At 37.0% G+C, this 16,658-nt stretch overlaps 6 protein-coding genes across 8 annotated transcripts; 3 read left to right on the top strand and 3 right to left on the bottom strand.

Annotated features, from left to right (window-relative positions):
• Positions 1–1,264: 1,264 nt before the first annotated feature.
• On the top strand, positions 1,265–6,521 carry LOC118434809. Its single transcript, XM_035849104.1, has 11 exons — positions 1,265–3,202; positions 3,290–3,469; positions 3,589–3,652; positions 3,740–3,977; positions 4,063–4,118; positions 4,794–4,874; positions 4,947–5,013; positions 5,115–5,251; positions 5,400–5,584; positions 5,695–5,817; positions 5,910–6,521. Exons 1-11 carry the CDS (start codon positions 3,080–3,082, stop codon positions 6,441–6,443), a joined length of 1,788 nt encoding a protein of 595 aa, XP_035704997.1. The 5' UTR covers positions 1,265–3,079; the 3' UTR covers positions 6,444–6,521.
• Positions 6,522–6,539: 18 nt separating this feature from the next.
• On the bottom strand, positions 6,540–7,941 carry LOC110845589 (innexin inx2). Its single transcript, XM_022092038.2, has 4 exons — positions 7,653–7,941; positions 7,115–7,582; positions 6,935–7,037; positions 6,540–6,874 (listed from the first exon to the last, which is right to left on the bottom strand). Exons 1-4 carry the CDS (start codon positions 7,912–7,914, stop codon positions 6,583–6,585), a joined length of 1,125 nt encoding a protein of 374 aa, XP_021947730.1. The 5' UTR covers positions 7,915–7,941; the 3' UTR covers positions 6,540–6,582.
• Positions 7,913–9,878, bottom strand: LOC110846819 (innexin inx2). The gene is made up of 5 exons (XM_022093658.2): positions 9,538–9,878; positions 8,977–9,473; positions 8,862–8,892; positions 8,746–8,785; positions 7,913–8,671 (listed from the first exon to the last, which is right to left on the bottom strand). Exons 1-5 carry the CDS (start codon positions 9,797–9,799, stop codon positions 8,278–8,280), a joined length of 1,224 nt encoding a protein of 407 aa, XP_021949350.1. The 5' UTR covers positions 9,800–9,878; the 3' UTR covers positions 7,913–8,277.
• Positions 9,879–11,028: 1,150 nt separating this feature from the next.
• On the bottom strand, positions 11,029–12,413 carry LOC110845591 (cold shock domain-containing protein 3). Of its 2 annotated transcripts, none has more exons than XM_022092040.2 (7): positions 12,203–12,413; positions 11,979–12,010; positions 11,770–11,896; positions 11,608–11,700; positions 11,451–11,516; positions 11,299–11,387; positions 11,029–11,215 (listed from the first exon to the last, which is right to left on the bottom strand). In XM_022092040.2, exons 2-7 carry the CDS (start codon positions 12,003–12,005, stop codon positions 11,171–11,173), a joined length of 447 nt encoding a protein of 148 aa, XP_021947732.1. In that variant the 5' UTR covers positions 12,006–12,010; positions 12,203–12,413; the 3' UTR covers positions 11,029–11,170. The 2 variants fall into 2 exon arrangements, with proteins under 2 accessions (XP_021947732.1, XP_021947731.1); XM_022092039.2 differs by having other exon boundaries at positions 11,764–11,896; positions 12,203–12,412.
• Positions 12,414–12,439: 26 nt separating this feature from the next.
• LOC110845588 (innexin inx2) lies at positions 12,440–14,426 on the top strand. 2 transcript variants are annotated; one of them, XM_022092037.2, is made up of 5 exons: positions 12,440–13,202; positions 13,276–13,748; positions 13,823–13,893; positions 14,034–14,039; positions 14,105–14,300. In XM_022092037.2, exons 1-5 carry the CDS (start codon positions 12,908–12,910, stop codon positions 14,151–14,153), a joined length of 894 nt encoding a protein of 297 aa, XP_021947729.1. In that variant the 5' UTR covers positions 12,440–12,907; the 3' UTR covers positions 14,154–14,300. The 2 variants fall into 2 exon arrangements, with proteins under 2 accessions (XP_021947729.1, XP_021947728.1); XM_022092036.2 differs by having other exon boundaries at positions 12,448–13,202; positions 14,034–14,426.
• Positions 14,427–14,739: 313 nt separating this feature from the next.
• Positions 14,740–16,495, top strand: LOC110845587 (innexin inx2). The gene is made up of 6 exons (XM_022092035.2): positions 14,740–15,161; positions 15,226–15,307; positions 15,384–15,815; positions 15,908–15,955; positions 16,022–16,192; positions 16,274–16,495. The coding sequence occupies exons 1-6, from the start codon at positions 14,903–14,905 to the stop codon at positions 16,434–16,436; spliced, it is 1,155 nt and encodes a 384-aa protein (XP_021947727.1). The 5' UTR covers positions 14,740–14,902; the 3' UTR covers positions 16,437–16,495.
• The last annotated feature ends 163 nt before the right edge of the window (positions 16,496–16,658 follow it).

Raw genomic sequence — 16,658 nt, 5'->3', positions numbered from 1 at the left:
GAAACTGCGATAAAATTCAAAGTCTTGTTTCGAGAAACGCGTGATTTTGGCTGAAAAATTTCGTCACAGGCTAAAACGTGTACATTCTAGAAAACTCTAAAATATATATATCTGCTTATTTTTAACTTTGAATAAACTAAACTGGCCCAGTCAAAATCTGAGGGTATCATCGGGTACCTTCGTATTGCTAGTCTTTGTTCTTTCGTCTCCTCTTCTTCCATAGGTTATTACTAGTAGCTGCCAACTTACCTATAAACTTGGGATGATTGCTTGGTTATTTGGTTGGTTGGTATACGGAGAATAAAAAGTTCTTTGATGTCGGCCGAATTTATAATGCATAATTGAAAAGGGTCTTTCCGTCAGTCTCCTTCGTCACGAGTCGTTCGTGAGTGTAAACTTGTAAAATTAAATACGCTCCAATGCCCCAACCTTATTAGGATTACTTACCACATGCACTTCCATCTCATCTCATCTCTCCTCAGGTTTTATTTATTAAGATTGCCTTCACTTATTATTTGCCCGCAACAAGGAACAACAAGGGCTCAAAAACCACACCAAGCCAACCGTCGAGGTAGCAAAGAAACATGGTCTCCACTTTTACAACACGGCACTCCTGAAATCTACTTCCAATGCATCTCAAACAAAGCCATGGTAAAATATTGATGGATTTTGAACCATTATTGCTCCCCAAAAATATATACGAACACGTACATATGTACATATAAATGTAGCAAGGCATATTATTGAAAGAGGTAGTAATTACCCAGGCGCTGGGTACTCTCCTAATGTTTTTAACACTTCGGTAGTCACCTAACGCTATATACATGCATCCTGTGATTAACCGGCACTTAAGTCTAAGGGCTACTCCTCCCCGTCTCTAGAAATTTGACCCTTACAGTAAAACACAACCCAACAATTGGGAACCGGATCCCTCATAGAAAAGAATAATGTCGAGCATGTAATTATAGTCCATCCATTGATGCACTTGTAAAATGAGCCAACGCAGTACGCAGAGGCAGACGGTTTTAAATAGGTACTTGCTAACTAACTACATAACTAGAATGGTGAGGAGGCTGACAACCTTTTATCGCTGAGAATTTATCGTAATAGAATCTGCAAACAGTGAAATACATGAGAGACAACGTCATAAATTATCTTGAACTGATCTGTTGACTTATCATTTATTCAGCCAATTTGTGCTCCACAAACAAATCCTACTCTCAAGTCCCATGTGAATGCTGAATGGCATCGGAGAGTCGTCGTCGATAGTTTGATCTCTCTCTCTCTTGTTATTGGACGCTTTCAATTTAAAGGAAAACTTGGGGGATATTATTCCCATTGCTACTACTCAAGTACGTTGGTTGGTGCCTTACAATATCGTCTGAATGAATCCCTCCTCAATGAAAAGTTTGTTTTTGAAAATTGACAAGCCCTGAAGAACACTTTACTTCGTGAATACCTATTTCGGCTGTTTTCTATGTAATGCAATATTTCCCTGCAATATGTACATATTAACATATTACATATTCATGTTACATATTGAGATAAGCCATCTAGTTCAGGCTAAAAGGAAGGTTTGCACAACAAATCTCACTTTGAAGTTGCTCTTTGTAACCACTAACATGCACTCACTCACTAATCTCTTCAGAGTCATTGACAACATTTATTCCTTCCGTTCTGGCTTCACCCTCATTTTACACTTGAGTTCATCCCATGTTTCCTAGATTTTGTTATTTTATCCGTTCCATTATGAGGAGTTGCGAGTGAAACATGTAACAATATTATCCATTTTTTGTTATCAAACGTTTAGATCATATCAACGATATCCAAACAATTTTAGAATACAAACGCATCCAGCTTTACAACATATTTATTTGACAAAAATTGATTAGCCGGTTTGAAATGGGGGAAAAATGCTGAAAATGTGCATAAAAAATGGTCCGAGAAGCCCTCATAGCAGCAGCAGCGGGGGAATTCTGATCGAAATTGGAAACAATTCTTTTCTCACCCTCCCAGACAGCAGATGCACTCTTCTTCTACCCATTTAATACATTTGGCTACCCAATGAGTGACTATATATTATAATTTAATGCTTCGGAGCCGGTGTTGTCTCCCACAAAAATTCATTACATTCAACCACCAGAGAGAGAGAGGACCTGGAACCTGGAAGGGGAGAAGATGAGATAAATGCATTGTTATTCGCAGGAGCAAGCTGATGAAAAACGACCGCAGCCGAGGGATGAGATTCATTCTTATCTGACTCTCCTGCTCCTTCCTCCTCTCGAAGCGCATCTCATTCAAGACTGATGAAAGATAATTCTAAATAATTTCATTGTCATCAAACAATGAATCGTGAGACAAAATGGTAATAATTAAATTTTCTCATCAAATCCTGTAGCATAAAAAAAACTTGCTTCCCTTATTGAAAACATGGATATGGACAAGATTCCAACATAAGTTACAAAAATATATATTTTGCATCCGGCTTGTGAATCCGGCAAAATACCCGTTGCACAATGCCTCGTAAAGTTTTTTTTTAAGGTTTACGCTTTATATTCGTGACAATGCTTCATTCTCAAAGTCAAATGACATTTTTACAATGGACAATTAATTGTCATTGACGTATTGGATGAATTGAAAGTGATAGTTTGTAATAGTTGGTATTTATTTCGTATTTTATTTATTTAGCAGCGTGCATACACATACGCGTGCAAACACAGAATACAAAGAGAATGCGTAGCGACTTGTAAAAAATAATATACTAAGGACGAAGGTATCAGTGTATCCAGGTGCTCAGGAAATTGTTGTGACTCAATCTAGAGTCAATATGGATTTGTTAAAATCAAATTGTGGTTTCTGGACGCGTGGACTAGTCATTTTCATCCTTCTATTTGAAATTGGACAAGTAAAATGCAATGGAGAATTGGTTGTGTCATATGCACTGGTTAGTACTTTATCGGCACGTTTAAATATTTCTCCAAAATTGATGTCGTTCGTATTATAATACATGCAAAGTAAATATGTGTAATCAGGATATAATTTAATTTTTGTTTCGAAAAAGCCTATAAATGATGGAGCTATGAGCGATATGCACGTGGTGGTAGATTTAGCAGGATTTCAACCCTGTAAAGCTCAAGAATGTGAAACTGTATGTGGAGTCAAGAACAAAACTTTGGGCTATTGTGACGATGTCAATAAGAAGGTACATACGAATGCAGTGATGCCACTCGCAATTAGTCAATTATTGAGTTATAATTAATGATAATATGAAGCTCTACGTATTCTGTAGCTTTGTATGTGTGCAGCGGAATTATTTTACACGTCGGAATTGGAAGGAACTGTAGTGTCCGTGGACAGAAATAACTTGGAACACAAAAACTGTTCAGTAGCCTGTAACAAGAGGAACAGCTATGCTAGAATTTGGACCAAACAGGATAAGACGAATCACTGTACTTGTTTAATGCATCAAGTAATATTCTCATAATCTACTACACTTATTTAAAAATACTTATATTTTGGTCGGATGATGGGCAAATTAATTATTATACGAAAAAAATATTGCATTGGATTGTTTTTCATATTCTTAAGGTTACCTCGACAGGTATTACATTGTGTGATGAAAATGCCATATCAGATATTTGCAAGATTGTGTGTAAGTTGCATATTCTTGTTCAAATCGTGGAATCTATTTATTACAGTTTCGCTGTATTAGGCATATTTCCACCGTTTTTTTTCACAGGCCAAACCGAATCAGCAGTCTGTTCATTTAATGGAGTGTGCCTTTGTCGAAAGAACTGGGACAGTTTTTTCAAGATTGCTGTTCCATTTGTAAGAAAGGAAGCTCCGAGCGATGTCAATGAATGTTCTACAAGATGTTCAGGCTATCATCATGATTACGTCCCACGCATATTTGATTCCAAAATGTTGGACAAAAGTAGTAACAAGACGTACAAATTTCGGGAAAAGTTCTGCCTCTGGTATTTATTTATGGCTTTTGGCTTTATATAATATATATTTCTAATTTGTTTTATCACTTTCTAACTTTATTCTTTAATACATAAGCGGAGAATGGAGCGATATTGGAAAATATCCTGAAACACAGGCCATAATTAATCAAGGTAATGCGAATCATTGTAATCCTGCCTTTTTTCATAATACTTAAATAGCGAATTGGTACTCAATCAAGGCTTTCATTCATCCGATTTAAACCCCTCCCTAACCTTTTGCATAAAGAAATTCATTGTTTATGAATTTTCCCGAGTTGCTGTAAATATGCTTATGCATTATTTTCGCAGCCGCACGTATTATTTTTTAAGTATTTTATTAGCAAATATTTCATGCTTATTTCAATAGGAAAGTTATTTAATTACAACGATGACCCTGTGACCGTGGGGAAGTAAAAAAATGCCCAAGTTTTGGTTTTGACGGTTGGAGACTTTACTTGGGGCTGGGTTTCATGTATTACCACCATTTAACGCACGACCCTGTAAACGAGGTCAATGATGAAAAATTTTGAAATTTTAGTTTGGACGGTTTTATATTTTATTTAGGGTGGGCATACGAATGCATGTTCGACTTTAGCTAGGACGAAAAAAGGAGCGTATGTACATAAATGCGCTTTTGATTTCTCGCGAAATACTTTGTCGAAGGACAAACTCTTTATCCATGCTCCACAATAAAACTGATTCATCTGTAGTTGCAGCGAAAAAATCAATTTTTCAGCGGTGTTAATCTTATGTCACAAATACTCACAAACTCTTAAGTCAATTACTACTTGATTTTTGATTCTTTAGGTTTCCAATTGTGCACAGGACTCAAATGTAAAAGGCGCTGTGGAATGGATGAAGCAATTTGCGAACCAAAATTACGCCGAGGTAAATTTAGAAGTCCAATTGGGTGTTTTGTAGAATTTATATACAACTAAATTGAAAAATGGGAAAATGCAGGTTGCCTATGTAAAAGGGAAAATATCCTCATTGGCAGCCACCTTTGGAGCAGACTCCCGACGCATGGGCAAGTTTGAAATAGCCTAAGCCACCCATACGTACCCCACATGTATTATTTTCTTTAAATATTTTACTAACAAATATTCCATGCTTATTTCAATACGACAGTGAAACAAAATGCTATGAAACCTGCTCCTCTTACGGATATGATGCCCGCGTTATTGAGTGGAATCCCTTCATGGCACCCCGAGATCAAATATATGAACCCCACTACAGAAAGACTGCTTTCCAATATTTATATGATGGTGTGTACGTTTATTTATTTTTACTTTTTATTGTAACAGATGCAACCGACAAAATTAAAGTTAGAAACGTGTACATACATATGTACGACCTAACCGCTTTCTCCTGCTCCATGCGGTGTCGTATTTGATAATTTTCTGGAAATTTCAGGGAAATTTTGTCATTGTATTAAGGCACAGATTGACATGCATCAGTATAGACCATGTACCGACGAGTTATGCAAAGCCATTTGTGGTCATTACGAAGCTGAATGCGACAAACGGACTAGAAGAGCATGTTTCTGTAATACGCATCAGCTTGCACACGGATTGGGCAGAAGGCCCGACCCTGGAGAGGTAAATTAGCAAAGAACATTTTCAAGGCAGCATGGTTAATGCATGCGCAAATATCGTTGAATTCAGGATAATTGAGCTTTCATGAAAATCAATTTTTTATTCACCTCCAGGTAAACTGTGACATCTCTTGCAGATACGGGCTGTATAATGCCAAAATTTTGGATTTGAAATGGGAAATACCTGTTGATAGTTGGGGTGTCACTGTGAGCAAGTATTGTGCTTGTACCCAGTTGGTAAGTGTTTGAGAAAATATTACGTAATAATAATAAAAATGTTAGTCAAGGATATTTTCAATATGAAATTAATGCGGGTATGAATTATTCAGTTGACTTCCTCGGGATTGACACATTGCGACCCTGTGGACGACGAATGTCCAACATATTGCGGTAATCCGGAAGCATACTGCACAAGAGAAAAGTATTGCTATTGTGGAATTATGCCAAACATAATGCAAAATAATTCTATGATACGACTCGGGAACGGGAAGGAACAAGACGATTGTGGGGAAAAGTGTCGCAGTTGGATGTGGCCTTTGACAGAGGACGTAGATGCAAGTCCCTACATTTACGACGAAACTCTGGCCACTTGCGCAGAAACAGATTCTTGTCAAAAAATTGACACAAGTCCGTGGAAGCCGGAACATGCAGGATCCTATTCCATTCCCGTCGATGCTCTAGAATCCAAATCAGATGAGAGTCATCGTAAATTTTGTTTGTGTGCGAAAACTGAGACAACAATGTACAAACCAGGTGCTCGATTTTTGATGCACTCGGAACCCTCAAGGATCAACAAGAAAATTCCATGCTTTCTCAATCATACTTGTGATATCGTAGGTTCTGGGATACACATCATTGGTTGATGAATATGTGATAATTTTAAAGCTTAATACGTCATTTACAAGGCAAGGAGTTAATAAAATGAAATATTTAATAGTTTATGGCTGTCAAAATAATAGTAGGTATTATAGAAGTGAGCACTTTATTTCGTATTTTCATTCACTACACGGTCATGTCGGGAGTATCTTTGTCCGGCTCCAACTTTCTCACGAGTACTTCCAAGAAATCGATAAATGCCAGTTTGTCAATGTTTTTACCAAGCTGGTGAATCACAAACCAATCTCCAACCTGCAGCGTTGTTGATAGTTTATCTACAACGCTGTATTGTGTAATTTTTATCATACTAATAAATGATTTTTTTAACATCAAGGTTCGCAATCTTGGTGAAAATATAATTAATAGTCTCAGTAAAATTGCTAGTCCGGAAATGCATCCAAGAATCACAAAGTAGAACCTAAGCACACATTAATAAAGATGCAATGGATTTCAATATTAATTAGCAATAAGTTCTCACCACATGAATAGAAATATCTTGTCGTTGAAGTTATTCACAGACATGATGCATATGACGTCAACTGGTTGAATGTTCCCTCCGTATGAGATAAAATTAACTGAACCTGCGTTGCAGAATATAATAACATTTAGAATTTTAATATAAAAAATTATGTCACGCTTCAATACAAAATATGCTTACATTTTGTCAACTTTGGGAATACAGTTGTCATTGGGTTAGCCAATTTCTGACCATTATTAGAACCACGCCAATATTGAACTACATCAGGCCCATACGTGGAAAATTTATGGTTGATTAGTAAGTTTGACGTATAAAAGCCAAATATTACGACGAAGAAGTTCAAGATTTCACAACCAAAAAACGTCAAGGCATAACAACTATTGAATCCAAGAGTGTTGTGAATGTATTCTCCTAAAAGATCGATCCTGGCGTTACTAGCAATTTTTTCATGAATTACTGGGGTGTCGAGCTTCTCCATCAACATTTTCATATGCCCAGCCTCGAAATACTTCCAAACATATTTGGGTGTATAAAACAGTAAAGCAAGGAACAGGAAGTAGAATGGAATCCACATATAAAATTTGTGGAAAATCACGGTGTTCCAATTAAGCAATTGGCCAACTCCTGGATAAAGTAAGTATTTTGCATCTGGAAGGAAATAACAAGCATGCAATCATCTGAAAAAATAACTATTTTATAAAAAAGATTGCCTGATTACATGCTGGACTGAAATATTCTTCAACGGAGTAGGTGGCAGAGATCCAACAAAAGCTGTTGACGAATAATTGCTTGTCGCCGCTTAAGCCTGATCCCAAACAATAAATTGGCTCCCCCACAAATTCTTTAACGCCGTACAACACAGAAAATGACATGAACAATGCAGGAGTGATTATTGTGTGGAGTCTGAAAACTTTTGTGTCTGAGATAGCTTTTCGATTTTTATTAAGAAATCCAGATATTGGCAAAAATAACGAGTACATTATTTTCTCTCTCACTCGCCACTTTCTCTGTATGCTAAAAACATACAGGATGACTTGTTAGTTTGACGAAAAATTGTTAATACGTGGATTACGAAATAATTGTCTATATAAAATCATACATTAGTCTGATTAGGACAGACCATTTACATATCTGGACAGGAAATTGCGGTTTAAGACTATCCAAAAAACGTATACGCATTGCGCTGCATATAGTGGATCCACGGCGTAGACTATTATTTCTAAGAAATATCTACTAACTTGTAGTGAGGGTTTATTTATTATTTATTATAAATTTCTCAAACTTTATACAAATATTATTTTGATAATTTTCAAAGAATTCTAGGCTGACAAATACACATACATTTATATCAGTTCCATTGGAACACAATCATAAAGTGGTTCAGAATTAGCATTAATTTCATGTTTCATGGTTGCACATGAGCCTAGTCGATTTAATTCATTCAGAGTGGATACCGAATACTGATGTCTGATGGCTTGCTTACCATTCTTCTTGAGTTTGTACGCAATATCTTTCAACAAGTCCGCATAAATTAAGGGATCCATATTTTTCGATAATTGAGTTATTACAAGCCAATCCGCAAAATGACTGTAGCGTAAAATTGTTTTAATCTCAACATCTTCGCATAAACTGGCCTTTGTCTCCAAGCGGTATCGCCGAATTGGGGGTAACAAAATTGTGGAAATGCGGTATGTGACACCGAGAAGTGAGAATACAGCGAGTAGTAGAAACCAGAACCTGCAATTTTAATAAGTAATTAATATTGGCATTTTTAAAAGACAAATAATTGAAAGGTAAAATTTATTACACACCACAGGAAGAAAAACACTTTTTCGTGCAGAATATTGAGAGCTGAAAGGAAAGCCAGGGCCATTAATTTAATCACTATTATAGAAAACGAAGTTTGATTCAGGCTTAAAAGACATACTTAATACACAAAGGACATCATACGGAACAATCTAGTAAAACATTTAGTTGTTATTAATTTTAATTTCTGCATTACGGCCTAAGTATGTATAGCTGCGTAATAAAAAATAAATTACATTTCCACTTGGCCCAAACTGATTGAAAGTGCATTTTGACAATTTTGGAAAAACCTTGTCCATTGGATCTGTTCTGTCAGTCATCCCTTCGTAAACATAGTTGATGACGTCTTTCCCATACGATGAGAACTCATGACCCAAAAGTGTATCGGTTAAAATAATCTGGGCTCCCACATTTAGCAAATTGAGCAGCTCGCAAGTAATGTATTTAACTGCATAATAGTTTTGACGATGAAAATTGCGAAGGAGATAATTGGCAACCGACTTTCTCCTAGCGATCAACTCTTTCTCCCTAAAATTCAATTCGTTTTGTAGGTTAAGCGTCAGTCTTTCCATTTTCCCAGATTCCCACAGCTTCCATAAAAGTCGTGGGAAATAAAACATCCAGGCTTGAAATAGGAGAAAGAACCCGATCCAAGGATAATAACGATGAATTTTCTTAGAAGTTGAATTTGTATGCGGACCAACTCCAGGAGCCAGCTGGGGAGAGCGTCGCCCTAAAAAAAGTATTATAAAAGGTTAACCCCAGATTTTGTATAGAAACTCTCCTACAAAAATTACCAGCTTTCCCGTCAATCAGCTCGTTGACTGTGTATGTCTCATGGACCCAACAATAAGCGTCCGTAGCTCGACCGAATTTCACATCAGAATTATCTGCTAAACACGTAATAGGTTCGCCAAAGTGTTGCTTGCAAGAAATCATCATTGTACAAACAAGAAGTGCTAAAACGGTAAATTTGTAGTGGAGTAGAAAAACTCCATTGTCTATTGAAACCCTGCTTCCTTTAATTAAGGACTTTAAAGAACTAAATGCTCCAATCATTCTGAGAACAATGAAAAGCTACTTTGTAAAATAAGGAATTTGAGACAGTTGAAGAGTCTTCCCTTCTTCGTTTAAATGATCAAAGTGAGATTGTGAGATGTTCGGTCAAAGATTTTGTACTTATTATTATTTCAGTCCTCCTTTGGTCAGACAAATCATGAGAACTTCCAGATCACTCGTGTGATATTATTAATATCTCATATTAAAGTATGTACAGCCACATGTTTTTGTATTGCTGGAATTTTGGAGAGAATCATCAAGTCGACTTTCTCATCCAGAGATGCAGAGGAGTCGAAAAAATGATTCCGTGATCATAGCCTTTCTTCGTCTTTACACCGGCATCTGTAGATAGCAAATTGCCAGGCTATCCATACTCGACCAAAAATCGTTTTCTGCTGCAAAGTTCTTGTCAATATTTGCGTCATTTAAATTTATGTCTTAAATTACCAGAAATGCGATTCATACGAATTCTAAATGCACATACGTATGCATACAACACTATTCAAATGATGCAACATGAGTCTGTCTAAAAGGAACCAAGTAATGGCCAAATACATGATGTATAACAGTTTGTGGTACCATTCTGATACTTTGCTTAAACAGAAACGTCAATTAATGGACTTCACTTCCAGGAATGCTTCCAGGAACTTTCAACGTCAAAGTCTTCAGAACTGGTTATAACAGACATAAACATTCGAAAAACTTATCTACTATGATTCTAATGTAAAATTTCCAGGAGAATACATACACACATTTCTTTCTATTCTATGCACACATATCTGCACTCATGCATGCAAACCACATGTTAATGCCAATAACATGATGTTATTGGCATCGTCACTCTAAATTATGCGAAAAGATTGTGTACGAATCGTACAGTACGATTAATTAATATGTCAGTTAATGATGTAGGTTTTAAGGAATGAAATAATCAAAAAAGTTTTAGATAACTTGTGAAAAAGTCAAAACCTTTGTCCAATGAGATGAGTGGTATCCATCCTCAGTGTGTGGTTTTGATGAGTGTTATTGATGATAATACGTGTGCTTTTTGTATGTATATAAAGGTCATATATGAGCGATCTAGTATGTGGATGTATCTTGATGTCCTATTCTATGTATAAAGGTAAAATGAATTTCATATAATAACGGGAGGACAACATGAATTTTATTATGCCAGTTTGGTTTTATGAATAGTGATGCCAAATAAACAAAGGAACGAAATGTACATATGTGGATAAGGTTATCTTGTCAATACAAATTCCAATTTATTTAACGGCGATTCAAATAATTTAACAAATACAAAATACAACAAGTGACATGTACATTGTTTGGGCTCTTGGAATGAATTAGGCGAGGATTTGGCGAAAAGTACTAATCATCGTAACGACGTCCACCACCACCACCTCCTGAGCGCTCCTAATTACAAGAAAACAACGTTCTTATTTATTTTATATCCCTAAGAATAATATACTTGCGCCAGTAATAACTAAGAAACCTACCTTGGTACAATCGCGACTAATATGTCCGGGCTCACCACAGTTGTAACAATTTCTTCCACCACCACCTCCTCCACCGCCACCTCGGGAGTCTAGAAACAATTAAAAACAATTTTAGTAAAGTATTAAGATATACTACCATCTGAAAAACTTACATGATGATCGGCCTCCATCATCTCGGGAGTCGTTTCCTTCAGAAGTACAATCGCGTGCAATGTGACCTTGAAACGAATACAAGACAATGGTATTAATCATCAGTTATTAATTGTCATCACCGATCAGCGCTAAAATTATTATTATTATTATTTATACCTGTTCCGTTGCATTTGTAACAACGTTCCTCCTCGTTGCAGTCACGTGCAAAGTGGCCGTAGGTGTTACACTTGTAACACTTGGATCCGCCCTCTGTTCAAAAACATTATTACTATCAACATACCAATTACAACCCCACCCACTCTAGGTAATTACCATTACCACCATAGCTTCCTCCTCGGCTGCCGCCACCTCCGTGGTATCCCCCGCCGCCTCCACGACCGCGACCCCCGCCACCGCCGCCACCACCACCCCCACCGTTCTGTGGACACTCGCGAGCATAATGTCCCTATCATTAAACACAATAACATTATCATCTCATATTACATCAATTAATAAATGTATATATTTGCAAAAAAAACACAACTAACCTCCTCATTACACTTGTAGCAAACCATCTTGTCTATAAGAAAGAAAGATGACAAATTATTACTATTATTTCCCCAACTGTACACAAATCTTCACCACTACTTGGAGTAATTTGCACTAAAATGAACCATGCATGCCGGAAAATAAATCTAAGATGGCGGGTCACCACCACCCCTCTTAACAACCTGGTGAGAAAAATACCTTGAAATTTGTGCGAGAAACTTACCAAGAATTGGTGACTAGATTGTTAGATAGATTGTGATCAGGAATGGGTTCGAAAGTCAAGAGACTGAGGTCGTGAGTAGGTCAGGTTTCGTGACGGTGTGGACTTGCACTCGTTGTCGAAAGGACTGCGAGAGAGAAGAAATATGTTCACTTGCGTCGCGAACGTCGGGCGAGAAAGTGAGGAGAAGAGCCCAGGAAAGAGAGCAGTGGAGGGCCGCATGGAAGGAAGAGCAGCATTTCTGATGCCGGCTTACGAGGTGGACGCCACCACCAGCAACCACCTCGCTTTTCCTGAGATTTGAATGCGTATGCAAATCACCCCAGTAGACGAGATAAAGGAAAACGTATATTATTATGACTTGCATCTTCTTTCCTTCCTCCTCAGTTTCACATTCATCGTCCGTGAATCGTAAATAAATATCAGTTTTGCTATAATAGCTTTGATGAAAATTAGCAAACTTGACTCATTTATGTGATATTGTCAATTTAATCACAAAATCAAATATGTACATGATGGGGTGTCAATTAGATTTGTTTGTCAAACAAAAGGGCAATGTATGTAAATGAAGTTGATAACAACAATTCATATGAAAAGGTATGATTTAGCTGTTGTTCTGCATGATCTTCCTCGTCATCAACTCATTTAGTTTTTTTAAGTAGGATAAGGTTATTTATAAAATTAAATTTAACTTTCGACTTGGTGGGGATGTTTTTGGACCCGTTTGTTGACTATCTTGACGCCACGACGCACTTGGGAAGGTGGGTAGGCCAACGACATGGCGTCATCATTGACAACTTTATATTTTTCTTGCACTATCGAGTGAGCGTGGCCTTATTTTTTGGGGCATCCCTCCTCGTCACCACCGGTTTGTATGTGGTTGACCCGATCGAATGCATAAGTGACGCGTCTTGGATTCTGCACGTGCTGGACACCTATTGCTGGGTGCACTCCACTTTCACCATTCCTCAACATTGGAACACTAGCTACAGTCAGGAGAAAGGTGATTAAAATTAATCATGGTTAATTAGTCATACTTGTATTTATGATTTTTGTTGGTGGATGTACACATGTAGAACTGTCGGCTCACCCTGGGGTAAAACCGCAAAATGGAAATCCGGCAGTACTGCAAAGTTACTACCAATGGGTTTGCTATGTACTTGCATTCCAAGCCCTACTGTTTTATATCCCTCGTTGCCTGTGGAAAAATTTAGAAGGTGGAAAAGTTAACACGCTTTTAAAATTGGTCGCAAAGTTTGACGATAAATCTGAGTCAGATCTCATTAAGTATTTCTGTACGGGAAGAAGGCAGGATAATAATAATAGTTCCTTCTACAACTCGTACTTTCTCAAACTATTCTCATGTGAAGTTCTCAATCTCATGGTGGACTTGGGTCAGCTATACTTGGCCACCTTTGCTAATTTCACTTTCCTTGACGCCATTCAGTACATAACGATGAATGACCCGTTGGAGAGGGAGGATTATATTGCTCAAATATTTCCAAAGGTGACCAAGTGCACTTTCCATGCGATCGGCCCATCCGGCAATGTAAAAATCAAACATTGAATTTGATGCATTGCATTTGTGATTGAGATTTATCAATAGTGAATTTCTCTTTGCAGGATGTAGCGTATGATGCTATATGCATCCTCGCTTTTAATGCAGTCAACGAAAAGATATATCTAGGAATGCAGTACGTTTTTATACATTAACATGCCTGGTGTTCTACGTGTGACATATATGTGATGTGTACGAAATCACATATATGTCATTCATATTGTGTATGGGTTAAATTTAATTTAATATTTCGTTTCTCATTTATTTAATCAACAGGTTATGGTTAGTCATTCTGTTGAGCATTTCGAGCATTTTGGTGATTTATCGATTTCTCCTCCTTATCCCAGCATTCCGTATTATGATTTTGAAACACAGCACGAAATACACGGAAATTGAAAGCTTTTACGTTTTTCGGCATAAGCTCAGTATTGGGAATTATTGTATACTTATGAACCTCGGGAGGAACTTGGACCTACTGCAATTCACAGACGTGGTAAATTTATTGCAAATTCAACTTTCAAAGGTTGATCAAGTTGTGCAAAAGTCTACATTGCATTTATAATGCATATGAACGTGCGTGTGTACAATGTACATATGTAACTTGAATCTGCGAGCAATGCAAGTGGGCCGAAAAAGGAAATGCAAATAAATAGATAAGCAGAAATTACATGCACGGTATTTTTAACGTTGGCAGTAACATAATCATCGCTATGACCTATGTATGCAGGCAGGACGAACATTATCTAAATCTCCAATTCCATGATACATATTTATGTATGTATGAATCATTTACTCTGCCTGCATACTCACACTCATAAAGTACTCACCTCGTTCACACATAATAAATATATACTGATATTCACTTCTCATCTCTCGCTCATCACTTCAATGCTGTTCTAAATAGATAATGGAAAATACAATGAATAACGTCGGTTGGTTATCTTTGTCGCTCATGATAATACAATTTTTACGGTAAATTATTTGCGCTCAGTAGGATTTGCATCTTTATATCAACTCGGATCTGTTCATCTCTCATCAAACTTGGTCGCTTGATTGCACAAGCGACTCTAAAAAGTGTATGCAAAATTGGTCCTAAACAGGAGTCAGTTGACTGGGCAATTGAAATTTCGACAGCATTAGTTGAAATGGATTCACTTGTAAAGGATATCAGAAATATTTGGACTTATCACAAAAAAATCCGAATCGACAATGTGATATTCACGCTCCACAAACTCACTTCAGGAATATTGTTGTTCATGTCCATTGTCATTTCTGCTGCATTTCTACTTAAAGATCCCATCGACTGCATTCACGACAAAACTGTCGAAAGAGTTATCAATGCTTACTGTTGGATTCATGCAACCTACACTTTGCCAGAACAATTGAACAGCAATCGATCTATAGGTTAGTCAGTTTAATTGCGCTATAAATGGGAGATGCAAAGTATAAAAATATTTACGCATTTCAGTATCAGTGGCCCATCCGGGAGTTGCTCCATACACGTCGGAGTCCTCGGAGGTCGTCAGAGTGCATAAATTTTACCAATGGGTGTTTGTGAAAATCAAGAAATTATTAAGAATCTTCATAAAATATAACTCCCTATATTTCGGTTGTTATTTTGCTTAGATGGCTGGTCCTGCTATTCCAAGCTCTTGCATTTTATGCCCCTCGTTCCCTGTGGACAAATTGGGAGGAAGGCAGAATAAAATCAATGACTGAAAATCTCGTTGACCTGACTGAAAATGAGGATGAACGGGAAAAAAGGAAAGTTTCCGTCCAGAAATACTTCTGTCAAACTATGGGCAGCAATGACACGTGGTCCACTAAATATGCAATATGTGAAGCCCTAAACTTCATCAATGTCATTGTTCAGATTGACTTAACCGATCGCTTTTTGGGGAGAGCCTTAAGCAAATACGGTTTCAGTTTAATACAGTTCAAGAGACACGACCCGATGTATCGAACGGATCCGTTATCCATAGTTTTCCCAACCGTTAGCAAATGCACTTTAAATGTCATTGGGCCAAGTGGAAATATTGTCCCGTACGATGCATTATGGTATGAAATTGAAATATGGAAGTTATACTATAAACATTTTATTAGGAGTAATGTAAATGTTTAATCGACGAATATTTATTAATGTGTCTCAGTGTCTTACCTCTTAATCTTTACAATTCAATGTTTTACCCTCTACTTTGGTGAGTTTCTGTATGGTATAATTTGTAAGTTGTCGATACAAATTACAATTCCTGATAATTAAATAGGTTTTGGTTCATAACCTTGGCTGTTCTTTCTGGACTGGCGCTTGTCTATCGCCTTACAACGTTCTTATTCCCAGAGTTGAGATATAAGTTACTTCGACGCAAGTTTCAAATTGCAGATGACGACCTGGATCATATTTGGGAGCTAAATAGAAGATTAGATTATGGAGATTGGTAATCAATTGTTATTTAAGAATGCAAGGGACGTGTGTTTTCATATATGTTGATTTTATCTCCCTAATTTTCCCAAAAAAGGTATTTGCTCTACCAAATCGGCAAAAACATGGGGCCTTCGACCTTCTTAGACTTTTTGAGTGGACTTGCAGACATGGTTGTGGGAAAATCTTTTTCATTTGATAGGAGTGGCAGTGTTTTGGATGACGTCGTGTCGAACAAGGAGAAAATTAAATCTTTGTAAATGATTCATCCAGTTCAATTTAATTACGATTTTAAATAAATTTTCAGTTATATATTTGAGATTTTTATTATGCATTATTAGTCTAGGGAACTTTAATTAACATCAATCATCAATGAAATTTATGGAAATTATATCTCACGTGATTACATGACCATATGAGAAACCAGTCATTTCACACATCCATTCATCAATATTAAGAAGTACTTGTTATCATTCACATCG

Source organism: Folsomia candida, unplaced genomic scaffold (assembly GCF_002217175.1).
Source record: "Folsomia candida strain VU population unplaced genomic scaffold, ASM221717v1 Fcan01_Sc003, whole genome shotgun sequence".
Taxonomy (NCBI): Eukaryota; Metazoa; Arthropoda; class Collembola; order Entomobryomorpha; family Isotomidae; genus Folsomia; species Folsomia candida.
The sequence above is the reverse complement of the archived record's forward strand: the minus strand, read 5'-3'. Positions and strand labels throughout refer to the sequence as shown.

Excerpts from the sequence above, each read along its gene's own strand:
- LOC118434809 (XM_035849104.1), top strand. The coding sequence starts at position 3,080 with ATGAGCGATATGCACGTGGTGGTAGATTTAGCAGGATTTCAACCCTGT. Across the intron at positions 5,585-5,694 it reads GAAGGCCCGACCCTGGAGAG|GTAAACTGTGACATCTCTTG; the intron begins GTAAATTAGCAA and ends ATTCACCTCCAG. Across the intron at positions 5,818-5,909 it reads ATTGTGCTTGTACCCAGTTG|TTGACTTCCTCGGGATTGAC; the intron begins GTAAGTGTTTGA and ends TGAATTATTCAG.
- LOC110845589 (XM_022092038.2), bottom strand. The coding sequence starts at position 7,914 with ATGTACTCGTTATTTTTGCCAATATCTGGATTTCTTAATAAAAATCGA. Across the intron at positions 7,583-7,652 it reads AGAATATTTCAGTCCAGCAT|ATGCAAAATACTTACTTTAT; the intron begins GTAATCAGGCAA and ends ATTTCCTTCCAG. Across the intron at positions 7,038-7,114 it reads ATTCCCAAAGTTGACAAAAT|GTTCAGTTAATTTTATCTCA; the intron begins GTAAGCATATTT and ends TCTGCAACGCAG.
- LOC110846819 (XM_022093658.2), bottom strand. The coding sequence starts at position 9,799 with ATGATTGGAGCATTTAGTTCTTTAAAGTCCTTAATTAAAGGAAGCAGG. Across the intron at positions 8,786-8,861 it reads TGATGTCCTTTGTGTATTAA|CTCTCAATATTCTGCACGAA; the intron begins GTATGTCTTTTA and ends CTTTCCTTTCAG. Across the intron at positions 8,672-8,745 it reads AAAGTGTTTTTCTTCCTGTG|GTTCTGGTTTCTACTACTCG; the intron begins GTGTGTAATAAA and ends TTAAAATTGCAG.
- LOC110845591 (XM_022092039.2), bottom strand. The coding sequence starts at position 12,005 with ATGGTTTGCTACAAGTGTAATGAGGAG. Across the intron at positions 11,517-11,607 it reads TTACAAATGCAACGGAACAG|GTCACATTGCACGCGATTGT; the intron begins GTATAAATAATA and ends ATTCGTTTCAAG. Across the intron at positions 11,216-11,298 it reads TTAGTCGCGATTGTACCAAG|GAGCGCTCAGGAGGTGGTGG; the intron begins GTAGGTTTCTTA and ends TCTTGTAATTAG.
- LOC110845588 (XM_022092036.2), top strand. The coding sequence starts at position 12,908 with ATGTTTTTGGACCCGTTTGTTGACTATCTTGACGCCACGACGCACTTG. Across the intron at positions 13,203-13,275 it reads TAGCTACAGTCAGGAGAAAG|AACTGTCGGCTCACCCTGGG; the intron begins GTGATTAAAATT and ends GTACACATGTAG. Across the intron at positions 13,749-13,822 it reads CGATCGGCCCATCCGGCAAT|GATGTAGCGTATGATGCTAT; the intron begins GTAAAAATCAAA and ends TTCTCTTTGCAG.
- LOC110845587 (XM_022092035.2), top strand. The coding sequence starts at position 14,903 with ATGGATTCACTTGTAAAGGATATCAGAAATATTTGGACTTATCACAAA. Across the intron at positions 15,816-15,907 it reads GTCCCGTACGATGCATTATG|TGTCTTACCTCTTAATCTTT; the intron begins GTATGAAATTGA and ends AATGTGTCTCAG. Across the intron at positions 16,193-16,273 it reads AGATTAGATTATGGAGATTG|GTATTTGCTCTACCAAATCG; the intron begins GTAATCAATTGT and ends TTCCCAAAAAAG.